Source organism: Notolepis coatsorum, assembly GCF_963971535.1.
Source record: "Notolepis coatsorum genome assembly, chromosome: 1".
Lineage (NCBI taxonomy): Eukaryota > Metazoa > Chordata > Actinopteri > Aulopiformes > Paralepididae > Notolepis > Notolepis coatsorum.
In genome coordinates this window covers 70,491,609-70,505,095 of record NC_140165.1, presented here as the reverse complement: position 1 = coordinate 70,505,095, position 13,487 = coordinate 70,491,609, and the positions used below count along the sequence as shown (strand labels likewise).

General features: G+C 43.4%; 1 protein-coding gene across 1 annotated transcript in view; it reads right to left on the bottom strand.

Moving 5' to 3' along the window:
* LOC311236995 (von Willebrand factor D and EGF domain-containing protein-like) overlaps nucleotides 1-13,487 on the bottom strand; it is a gene marked incomplete at its 3' end in the record, with an annotated part of 171,117 nt that overhangs the window by 73,870 nt on the left and 83,760 nt on the right. Inside the window, 2 exon segments of the mRNA XM_084324804.1 lie at nucleotides 1,408-1,545; nucleotides 7,466-7,685. Of these exon segments, the coding sequence (XP_084180930.1) occupies nucleotides 1,408-1,545; nucleotides 7,466-7,685 (358 nt within the window).

The following is a 13,487-nucleotide window of genomic DNA, read 5'->3' as shown; positions in this document are numbered from 1 at the left end:
ATGGGGGACCCTGATGTAAACAAGACGAAAGTCTTTCTCTGGTCTGCATCCCCTTAACAATTGTGTGTATTGAGCTGTACTGTATTGTACCCATTCTGCAATCTGTTAATAAAGTTTTCAATCAATCAATTCAATCAATCAGGTTAATACAATGGAATAAAAGTCAAAACAACCTTGCCACGGACATGTCCGTGGTTGGTCCTCAACCGTTGGATTCGAAACACGGATTTATACGTGGCCGGCCCCGAATGTGTTAAAGGATAACTCCACTATTTTGGGAAATTAGCTTATTTAACATCTTCCCTGGAGTTAGACAAGAAGATGCATACCTTTTTTGTCTCTGTGCGTGCATTTTAGCTTTGGGAATAGATGCTCCGTTAGCATAGCTTAGCTTCATCACTGGAAGTGAGGCAGGACAGTAGCCTTACAGTGCCTTACAGTGTATTGCAAGGTCTGACATTGACCAAACTTGATATGCATGACCTTGGTGGGCTCTAGGTCAACTCCTGAAAAGGGGGTCAATGTCAGACCTTGCAATCAAAAGTTAGGGGCGCACTGAAATTATGGCAAGGGTTATTAGCCCCCTAACTTTTGATTGCAAAGTCTGACATTGACCCCCTTTTCAGGAGTTGACCTAGAGCCCACCAAGGTCATGCATATCAAGTTTGGTCAATGTCAGACCTTGCAATACACTGTAAGGCACTGTAAGGCTACTGTCCTGCCTCACTTCCAGTGATGAAGCTAAGCTATGCTAACGGAGCATCTATTCCCAAAGCTAAAATGCACGCACAGAGACAAAAAAGGTATGCATCTTCTTGTCTAACTCCAGGGAAGATGTTAAATAAGCTAATTTCCCAAAATAGTGGAGTTATCCTTTAACATACCGTTGTATTCGTTCGGTACACAGCCGTTCGGTACGGTACGGTACACACTGAAACGGTTTGGTTCGGTACGGATACGTGTACCTTTATTGCTAATCCCGATATGTGTATATCTATAATGTGCATTTCAATGCATTCACTACGGTTCCATTTCCGTGCTGTTGGGGGCGCTGGTGACAAGTGGTTAACGCTAATGGCGCGCATATCAGCGAGGCTAACTGCCTAAGAAAACACTGAAGGCACTGAAAGAGGATTTCACCCGTCTAATGAACACACTAGACTAGACAAGATGTATGTATCAGTAGAGCAATTGCATGCTTTAGCAGAGGACAAGGAGCCTTCAGTTGACTCCTTCAGACATTAAGCACCCCCACAGCCCCCCCAAAATTCAGGGGGGTAGGACGACTATTAGTCGACTATCGGCCAATCAAAGTCGACTATCCAAATCTTAGGGACAGCCCTAAGAGGTTGATATATTTGCCCCAACATTCCAAACGCGTATTAGCGTACCGCGGAACATTCTTACCTGTACACGCGGTCCCATCTCCCAGCATTCCTTTGGGGCACGGGCCGCAGCCATAGGAGCCGAAGCTGTTGAAACACTGGACCCCCGGGAAGCAGGGCTTTCTCTCACACTCGTTGATGTCCTCCATACAGGCTGCGCCTGCACACAAAACACAAGGACTATAACATCCTCCATACAGGCTGCAGCTGCACACAAAACACAAGGACTATAACATCCTCCATACAGGCTGCGCCTGCACACAAAACACAAGGACTATAACATCCTCCATACAGGCTGCAGCTGCACACAAAACACAAGGACTATAACATCCTCCATACAGGCTGCAGCTGCACACAAAACACAAGGACTATAACATCCTCCATACAGGCTGCAGCTGCACACAAAACACAAGGACTATAACATCCTCCATACAGGCTGCAGCTGCACACAGAACACAAGGTCTATAACATCCTCCATACAGGCTGCAGCTGCACACAAAACACAAGGACTATAACATCCTCCATACAGGCTGCAGCTGCACACAAAACACAAGGACTATAACATCCTCCATACAGGCTGCAGCTGCAGCTGCACACAGAACACAAGGACTATAACATCCTCCATACAGGCTGCGCCTGCACACAAAACACAAGGACTATAACATCCTCCATACAGGCTGCGCCTGCACACAAAACACAAGGACTATAACATCCTCCATACAGGCTGCGCCTGCACACAAAACACAAGGACTATAACATCCTCCATACAGGCTGCAGCTGCACACAAAACACAAGGACTATAACATCCTCCATACAGGCTGCAGCTGCACACAAAACACAAGGACTATAACATCCTCCATACAGGCTGCAGCTGCACACAAAACACAAGGACTATAACATCCTCCATACAGGCTGCAGCTGCACACAGAACACAAGGACTTTAACATCCTCCATACAGGCTGCGCCTGCACACAAAACACAAGGACTATAACATCCTCGGCGGCTGGGTGGCGCAGCAGTGAGGTTTATTACTGAACTCTGTCTACTATCACATGTGAGGTTTATTACTGAACTCTATCTACTATCACATGTGGGGTTTATTACTGAACTCTGCCTACTATCACATGTGTTTATTACTGAACTCTGTCTACTATCACATGTGTTTATTACTGAACTCTGTCTACTATCACATGTGTTTATTACTGAACTCTGTCTACTATCACATGTGTTTATTACTGAACTCTGTCTACTATCACATGTGTTTATTACTGAACTCTGTCTACTATCACATGTGTTTATTACTGAACTCTGTCTACTATCACATGTGAGGTTTATTACTGAACTCTGTCTACTATCACATGTGGGGTTTATTACTGAACTCTGTCTACTATCACATGTGTTTATTACTGAACTCTGTCTACTATCACATGTGAGGTTTATTACTGAACTCTGTCTACTATCACATATGTTTATTACTGAACTCTGTCTACTATCACATGTTTATTACTGAACTCTGTCTACTATCACATGTTTATTACTGAACTCTGTCTACTATCACATGTGTTTATTACTGAACTCTGTCTACTATCACATGTGTTTATTACTGAACTCTGTCTACTATCACATGTGTTTATTACTGAACTCTGTCTACTATCACATGTGTTTATTACTGAACTCTGTCTACTATCACATGTGAGGTTTATTACTGAACTCTGTCTACTATCACATGTGGGGTTTATTACTGAACTATGTCTACTATCACATGTGTTTGTTACTGAACTCTGTCTACTATCACATGTGAGGTTTATTACTGAACTCTGTCTACTATCACATGTGTTTATTACTGAACTCTGTCTACTATCACATGTGTTTATTACTGAACTCTGTCTACTATCACATGTGTTTATTACTGAACTCTGTCTACTATCACATGTGTTTATTACTGAACTCTGTCGAATATCACATGTGTTTATTACTGAACTCTGTCTACTATCACATGTGTTTATTACTGAACTCTGTCTACTATCACATGTGGGGTTTATTACTGAACTCTGTCTACTATCACATGTGGGGTTTATTACTGAACTCTGTCTACTATCACATGTGAGGTTTATTACTGAACTCTGTCTACTATCACATGTGAGGTTTATTACTGAACTCTGTCTACTATCACATGTGTGTATTACTGAACTCTGTCTACTATCACATGTGGGGTTTATTACTGAACTCTGTCTACTATCACATGTGGGGTTTATTACTGAACTCTGTCTACTATCACATGTGAGGTTTATTACTGAACTCTGCCTACTATCACATGTGGGGTTTATTACTAAACTCTGTCTACTATCACATGTGAGGTTTATTACTGAACTCTGTGTACTATCACATGTTTATTACTGAACTCTGCCTACTATCACATGTGAGGTTTATTACTGAACTCTGTCTACTATCACATGTGTTTATTACTGAACTCTGTCTACTATCACATGTGAGGTTTATTACTGAACTCTGTCTACTATCACATGTGTTTATTACTGAACTCTGTCTACTATCACATGTGTTTATTACTGAACTCTGTCTACTATCACATGTGTTTATTACTGAACTCTGTCTACTATCACATGTGAGGTTTATTACTGAACTCTGTCGACTATCACATGTGGGGTTTATTACTGAACTCTGTCTACTATCACATGTGGGGTTTATTACTGAACTCTGTCTACTATCACATGTGTTTATTACTGAACTCTGTCTACTATCACATGTGAGGTTTATTACTGAACTCTGCCTACTATCACATGTGTTTATTACTGAACTCTGTCTACTATCACATGTGGGGTTTATTACTGAACTCTGTCTACTATCACATGTGGGGTTTATTACTGAACTCTGTCTACTATCACATGTGAGATTTATTACTGAACTCTGCCTACTATCACATGTGAGGTTTATTACTGAACTCTGTCTACTATCACATGTGTTTATTACTGAACTCTGTCTACTATCACATGTTTATTACTGAACTATGCCTACTATCACATGTGTTTATTACTGAACTCTGCCTACTATCACATGTGTTTATTACTGAACTCTGTCTACTATCACATGTGTTTATTACTGAACTCTGTCTATTATCACATGTGAGGTTTATTACTGAACTCTGCCTACTATCACATGTGTTTATTACTGAACTCTGTCTACTATCACATGTTTATTACTGAACTCTGTCTACTATCACATGTGTTTATTACTGAACTCTGCCTACTATCACATGTGTTTATTACTGAACTCTGCCTACTATCACATGTGAGGTTTATTACTGAACTCTGTCTACTATCACATGTGTTTATTACTGAACTCTGTCTACTATCACATGTTTATTACTGAACTATGCCTACTATCACATGTGTTTATTACTGAACTCTGCCTACTATCACATGTGTTTATTACTGAACTCTGTCTACTATCACATGTGTTTATTACTGAACTCTGTCTATTATCACATGTGAGGTTTATTACTGAACTCTGCCTACTATCACATGTGTTTATTACTGAACTCTGTCTACTATCACATGTTTATTACTGAACTCTGTCTACTATCACATGTGTTTATTACTGAACTCTGCCTACTATCACATGTGTTTATTACTGAACTCTTTCTACTATCACATGTGAGGTTTATTACTGAACTCTGCCTACTATCACATGTGTTTATTACTGAACTCTGTCTACTATCACATGTGAGGTTTATTACTGAACTCTGTCTACTATCACATGTGAGGTTTATTACTGAACTCTGTCTACTATCACATGTGAGGTTTATTACTGAACTCTGTCTACTATCACATGTGAGGTTTATTACTGAACTCTGTCTACTATCACATGTGTTTATTACTGAACTCTGTCTACTATCACATGTGTTTATTACTGAACTCTGTCTACTATCACATGTGAGGTTTATTACTGAACTCTGCCTACTATCACATGTGTTTATTACTGAACTCTGTCTACTATCACATGTTTATTACTGAACTCTGTCTACTATCACATGTGTTTATTACTGAACTCTGCCTACTATCACATGTGTTTATTACTGAACTCTTTCTACTATCACATGTGAGGTTTATTACTGAACTCTGCCTACTATCACATGTGTTTATTACTGAACTCTGTCTACTATCACATGTGAGGTTTATTACTGAACTCTGTCTACTATCACATGTGAGGTTTATTACTGAACTCTGTCTACTATCACATGTGAGGTTTATTACTGAACTCTGTCTACTATCACATGTGTTTATTACTGAACTATGTCTACTATCACATGTGTTTATTACTGAACTCTGTCTACTATCACATGTTTATTACTGAACTCTGTCTACTATCACATGTGTTTATTACTGAACTCTGTCTACTATCACATGTTTATTACTGAACTATGCCTACTATCACATGTGTTTATTACTGAACTCTGTCTACTATCACATGTGTTTATTACTGAACTCTGCCTACTATCACATGTGTTTATTACTGAACTCTGTCTACTATCACGTGTGTTTATTACTGAACTCTGTCTACTATCACATGTGAGGTTTATTACTGAACTCTGTCTACTATCACATGTGAGGTTTATTACTGAACTCTGCCTACTATCACATGTGTTTATTACTGAACTCTGTCTACTATCACATGTGTTTATTACTGAACTCTGCCTACTATCACATGTGTTTATTACTGAACTCTGTCTACTATCACATGTGAGGTTTATTACTGAACTCTGCCTACTATCACATGTGTTTATTACTGAACTCTGTCTACTATCACATGTGAGGTTTATTACTGAACTCTGTCTACTATCACATGTGAGGTTTATTACTGAACTCTGCCTACTATCACATGTGGGGTTTATTACTGAACTCTGTCTACTATCACATGTGGGGTTTATTACTGAACTCTGTCTACTATCACATGTGAGGTTTATTACTGAACTCTGTCTACTATCACATGTGAGGTTTATTACTGAACTCTGTCTACTATCACATGTGTTTATTACTGAACTCTGTCTAGTATCACATGTGAGGTTTATTACTGAACTCTGTCTACTATCACATGTGAGGTTTATTACTGAACTCTGTCTACTATCACATGTGAGGTTTATTACTGAACTCTGTCTACTATCACATGTGTTTATTACTGAACTCTGTCTACTATCACATGTGTTTATTACTGAACTCTGTCTACTATCACATGTGTTTATTACTGAACTCTGTCTACTATCACATGTGTTTATTACTGAACTCTGTCTACTATCACATGTGTTTATTACTGAACTCTGTCTACTATCACATGTGAGGTTTATTACTGAACTCTGTCTACTATCACATGTGTTTATTACTGAACTCTGTCTACTATCACATGTGTTTATTACTGAACTCTGTCTACTATCACATGTGTTTATTACTGAACTCTGTCTACTATCACATGTGGGGTTTATTACTGAACTCTGTCTACTATCACATGTGTTTATTACTGAACTCTGTCTACTATCACATGTGAGGTTTATTACTGAACTCTGTCTACTATCACATGTGAGGTTTATTACTGAACTCTGTCTACTATCACATGTGGGGTTTATTACTGAACTCTGTCTACTATCATATGTGTTTATTACTGAACTCTGTCTACTATCACATGTGTTTATTACTGAACTCTGTCTATCACATGTGTTTATTACTGAACTCTGTCTACTATCACATGTGAGGTTTATTACTGAACTCTGTCTACTATCACATGTGAGGTGTGAACTCTGTCTACTATCACATGTGAGGTGTATTACTGAGCTGAGCTAGGCTAGTGGTCCATATCTGAATCCATTAATTTGTGCTACGCTAGGCTAGCTTGCAGCCGGATAGCTTTCTATGGAACACACAGAGAGGAACTTGGTGGGCTATATACTGTATCTTCTTGTCTGACTCTGGAGAAGACAGTAAGCGCATTGCCCATAATGTTGGCGTGTTCCTTTAAATATGGCCTGGTTTAACAAAAATAATAATTAAATGTATTAAGGGAATCCTCCTTACCTCTCAACCCTGCAAGGCACTCGCACCTGTAGCCGTCGCCCATGTTGACGCAGGCGCCCGCAGCACACGGCGCCGACCGGCACGCGTCCACGTCCTCCTCGCACCGGGCGCCCCGCGTGCCCTCGGGACAGACACACAGGTACCTGCCGCTGCCCGCCGGGTAGTGGACGTCCGTCACGCACGTCCCTCCGCCCAGGCAGCCGCAGGGGACCACCTCGACCTACAGCCATGAGGAGGAGAGAGACACAGCCATGAGGAGGAGAGAGACACAGCCATGAGGAGGAGAGAGACACAGCCATGAGGAGGAGAGAGACACAGCCATGAGGAGGAGAGACACAGCCATGAGGAGAGACAGCCATGAGGAGAGAGACACAGCCATGAGGAGGAGAGACACAGCCATGAGGAGGAGAGAGACACAGCCATGAGGAGGAGAGAGACACAGTCATGAGGAGGAGAGAGACACAGCCATGAGGAGGAGAGAGACACAGTCATGAGGAGGAGAGAGACACAGCCATGAGGAGGAGAGAGACACAGTCATGAGGAGAGGAGAGAGACACAGCCATGAGGAGGAGAGAGACACAGCCATGAGGAGGAGAGAGACACAGCCATGAGAAGAGAGAGACACATCCATGAGGAGAGACACAGCCATGAGGAGGAGAGAGACACATCCATGAGGAGAGACACAGCCATGAGGAGGAGAGAGACACATCCATGAGGAGAGACACAGCCATGAGGAGGAGAGAGTCACAGCCATGAGAAGAGAGAGACACAGCCATGAGGATGAGAGAGACACAGCCATGAGGAGGAGAGACACAGCCATGAGGAGGAGAGAGACACAGCCATGAGGAGAGAGAGACACAGCCATGAGGAGGAGAGACACAGCCATGAGGAGAGACACAGCCATGAGGAGGAGAGAGACACAGCCATGAGGAGGAGAGACACAGCCATGAGGAGGAGAGACACAGCCATGAGGAGAGACCCAGCCATGAGGAGGAGAGAGACACAGCCATGAGGAGGAGAGAGACACAGCCATGAGGAGGAGAGAGACACAGCCATGAGGAGAGACACAGCCATGAGGAGAGACACAGCCATGAGGAGGAGAGAGACACAGCCATGAGGAGGAGAGAGACACAGCCATGAGGAGGAGAGACACAGCCATGAGGAGGAGAGACACAGCCATGAGGAGGAGAGAGACACAGCCATGAGGAGAGAGAGACACGGCCATGAGGAGGAGAGAGACACAGCCCTGAGGAGAGAGACACAGCCATGAGGAGAGAGAGACACAGCCATGAGGAGAGAGACACAGCCCTGAGGAGAGAGACACAGCCATGAGGAGGAGAGAGACACAGCCATGAGGAGAGAGAGACACAGCCATGAGGAGGAGAGAGACACAGCCATGAGGAGGAGAGAGACACAGCCATGAGGAGGAGAGAGACACAGCAATGAGGAGGAGAGAGACACAGCCATGAGGAGGAGAGAGACACAGCCATGAGGAGGAGAGAGACACAGCCATGAGGAGGAGAGAGACACAGCCATGAGGAGGAGAGAGACACAGCCATGAGGAGGAGAGAGACAGCCATGAGAAGATAAACTAGCTAGGAACTAATGACTAACTATAATGTTAACAAAGTGCCTAGGGAGCAGCAGTGGCCTAATGGTTAGAGAAGCGGGTTTGTGACCGGTTCGATCCCCGGGACCGGCAGGAAAAATCTGCCGCTGAAGTGCCCTTGAGCAAGGCACTTAACCCCCAACTGCTCCAGTGGAGTTGCTCAGTAGCCAATGGTGTCAGACTGTGGTTGTACTGGGCAGCTCCCAGGTATGAATGGAACTGTGTGAATGTGAAGCAGGGCGTAGCTGAAAAAAGAGCATCTGTGCTCAGTGAACCTACCCTGGGTAAATAAAGGTTATTATTATTATGATTGAACTGATCATTCAGAATGAAAGGTAAGCAGGGGTAAAATGGGGATTTGAGACTCAGGTGGATAGTTGGACTGATGGTTAATTAACAGTTTGTTAACATATAGTTCCTCATTAGTTCATAGGTACTTAACCACTACTATTGTTCCCTACCCCAAAGAGTAAAGTGTTACCAACATATTCTATAGAGCCATGCTTGTTAAACTATGTACCGGGACCCAGAATGGATGGTAGGCCAGATATTTTCTCAGGCCTGCTCAGTGGTTTGGGAGCCAGCCAGTCCAAACCTAAATGGACTAAATTCAGTTGCCATGCTGACAAGGTGTTAAGAACTCCTGACTATAAAACAAATATTAAATAAACACGCTCTTAAAACGAAATGACGACGTGCAGAACTTTGGGTAATAAACTTTTCACGAGGAAAAGCTACATGTTGTATAGGTCTAGGTTTACTTTGAAAACCCACATGTGACGGGAGGAAAAATAAATGATGTCGCTAAGAATTTCAGAAAGAAGATGCCAGTAGTTCCCCGCGAAGTGGACTTAGCTGTAGCTTAGCACAAATGAATGGAAGCCGATATGAACCACTAGCCTAGATTTAAATGCCGGGAGAGGTGTGGTCCGTATCTGCTTCCATTAATTTGTGCTAAGCTAGGCTAGCTTGCAGCCTGATAGCTTTCTACTGAAATTGGTATTAAGTTTTTTTTCTTTCTTTTTTAGGAGCAGTGCACACTAATCAAGATTAAGATTATTATAAAAAATTCTACCCAGGAACAGTGCACATTAATCAACATATCGCTGCTGGCGGGACAAAACCTCATAACTCCATTTTTTTATTTTTTTTATATAAATCAACTCCGTAGAGGCGTAGATCATCCTCCATATGTGTGTGTGGGTTTTACAAAGTTTAAACAATGGGAAAGCATTAAACCGATCATCTGTCTAAACCTCCTAACTCTATTCACCCTCAAATCTGTGTTCGTTTTTTTCATCTGCTGAAAAGTTGGGTTTTTGGAGTTATGAGGTTTTGTCCCGACAGCAGCGATATTCAGTTTCCACATCAATGTAAACGTGCCAGAATTAGCTAATGAGCTAGATTTAATCTGTAGTCCCTGCCTACCATGAATGTCTTTAGTACCTGGAGGAAACCCACGCGAACACAGTGAAACATGCAAACTCCACACAGAAAGGCCCCCTGCTGGGGTTCGAACCCAGGACCTTCTTGCTGTGAGGCAGCAGTGCTAACCACTGTGAACCCAGGACCTTCTTGCTGTGAGGCAGCAGTGCTAACCACTGAACCTTCTTGCTGTGAGGCAGCAGTGCTAACCACTGAACCTTATTGCTGTGAGGCAGCAGTGCTAACCACTGAACCTTCTTGCTGTGAGGCAGCAGTGCTAACCACTGAACCAGGACCTTTTTGCTGTGAGGCAGCAGTGCTAACCACTGTGAACCCAGGACCTTCTTGCTGTGAGGCAGCAGTGCTAACCACTGTGAACCCAGGACCTTCTTGCTGTGAGGCAGCAGTGCTAACCACTGAACCAGGACCTTCTTGCTGTGAGGCAGCAGTGCTGACCACTGTGAACCCAGGACCTTCTTGCTGTGAGGCAGCAGTGCTAACCACTGAACCAGGACCTTCTTGCTGTGAGGCAGCAGTGCTAACCACTGTGAACCCAGGACCTTCTTGCTGTGAGGCAACAGTGCTAACCACTGAACCAGGACCTTCTTGCTGTGAGGCAGCAGTGCTAACCACTGTGAACCCAGGACCTTCTTGCTGTGAGGCAACAGTGCTAACCACTGAACCCAGGACCTTCTTGCTGTGAGGCAGCAGTGCTGACCACTGAACCCAGCAGTATCTGTATCTTCTTGTCTGACTCTGGTAAGCACATTTCCCACAATGTTGGCGTGTTCCAAACTGTTTTCTGAAATTACACATTTACTCTTGTTTGTTCTCTTGGTTATGATTCTTGTATGATCATTTCCCTCAAAAAACAATAACTTTCACGCCTCTGCTACAGGGAACAAATATACAGGGAACATACAGGAAACATACAGGGAACATACATGGAACATACAGGGAACATACAGGGAACAAAAAGGGTACATACAGGAAATATACAGGGAACATACAGGGAACATATACTCTGGTCACCATCTTGTAATGAGCATGATGCTAAATCAACGAAGGATGGAGTTCAGCCGCTACGTCTTTGTCCCTCTGGCAGAATGAGAGAACAAGGCCAGGTGTCGTAGTTAACCCTTTCACCGCCTCGCTACCAAAGCGGTTAACCCTTCCACTGCGACAATACACAGAGGGTTAACCCTTTCACTGCCACACGACAGCCGGTTAACCGGACCGTCGGTTGTGTGATAGTAAAGGGTTAACCTTCTGTCGTGTGGCAGTGAAAGGGTTAATTAAAGGCATGCGGACGCCCCGGCCTCACCGAGAACCATCTGCAGGACGATCTGAAAGACACGGCTGAGAGGAAAGAGCTGTAACTGAAGACAGACCTGGAGACGAGTCTGCAGATTTACTCTCGCCGGCTGAAATGTAACGCTTCATGAAAGTGGTCGGTCTTGGAGTCAGAACTGTGAGTGAAATCTTGGATCGCATGGGTGTGGCGAACTGGTAGACATGGCAATAATTTGCTACAGTGATACACTTTATGATGTAGTTCCAAATGGACATGGAGTAATTCTACTGTACACTCTGGGTTGCCAGGATGTGCAGGAATAAGTCATCATAGTTGTATGAAGCGGATAAGACGGTTTCTCAATCTAATCTGGCAACACATCACAGATAAAAGACCTTAACCTGCACAAATGTTGCTAAATACTAAACGTTTTATCAGTCACTGTCAGTAATTGATTATGCGTCAGTGTCTAGGCTATTGTATTTGTTTAGTATTATCACAAAATTATTCATTATTTGGCTCTTTTTAATTTACCAGCTGTGAAAATAATAACGGTATGATGATGAAAGATCACACATTTGGGAAATATACAGGAAACAAACAGGGAACATACAGGAAATGTACAGGGAACATACAGGGAACATACAGGAAACATACAGGGAACATACAGGGAACATACACGTACACAAAAACTGCCCAGCTTCATTAAATGCCCAATGTCTTGGGTCTTTTCCTGCTTTTGGTCCGGTTTGCTCTCAGTCTCACATGGACCAGGGTGTGGCTGTTTGATGTGGACCTGACTGTGATTACTGTGTTCAGACCAGACACTCCAGGTTCTGTTACTGTGTCCAGGTTCTGTTGCTGTGTTCAGGTTCTGTTACTGTGTTCAGGTTCTGTTACTGTGTCCAGGTTCTGTTACTGTGTTCAGGTTCTGTTACTGTGTCCAGGTTCTGTTACTGTGTCCAGGTTCTGTTGCTGTGTTCAGGTTCTGTTGCTGTGTCCAGGTTCTGTTACTGTGTCCAGGTTCTGTTACTGTGTCCAGGTTCTGTTATTGTGTTCAGGTTCTGTTGCTGTGTCCAGGTTCTGTTACTGTGTTCAGGTTCTGTTACTGTGTTCAGGTTCTGTTACTGTGTCCAGGTTCTGTTACTGTGTTCAGGTTCTGTTGCTGTGTCCAGGTTCTGTTACTGTGTCCAGGTTCTGTTGCTGTGTCCAGGTTCTGTTACTGTGTTCAGGTTCTGTTACTGTGTCCAGCCCAAACACTCCAGACTAAACAAGGCTGTGAAAACTCCCTCAAACTCCGTCTGAACAGAGCATGGTGATCCAAGACTATAGGCTTAACGGTCTCCGTCGGTTGTGTGATAGTAAAGGGTTAACCTTCTGTCGTGTGGCAGTGAAAGGGTTAACCGGCTGTTGTGTGGCAGTGAAAGGGTTAACCTTTTGTGTATTGTCGCAGTGAAAGGGTTAACCGTTTGGTAGTACGGCGGTGAAAGGGTTCAAGGAACACGCCAACTTTTGGGGAAATTTGCTTATTTGCCATCTACCCTGGAGTTAGACGAGCAGATACATACCCTGTTCTTCTCTGTGCATGCATTAGGCTTAGGGAACAGCCGCACCGTTAGCCTAGCTTAGCGTCATTCACTGGAAGTAGGTGTGCCAGTGTAGCTTAGTTCCCAACAGTCACGAAATACACTCCA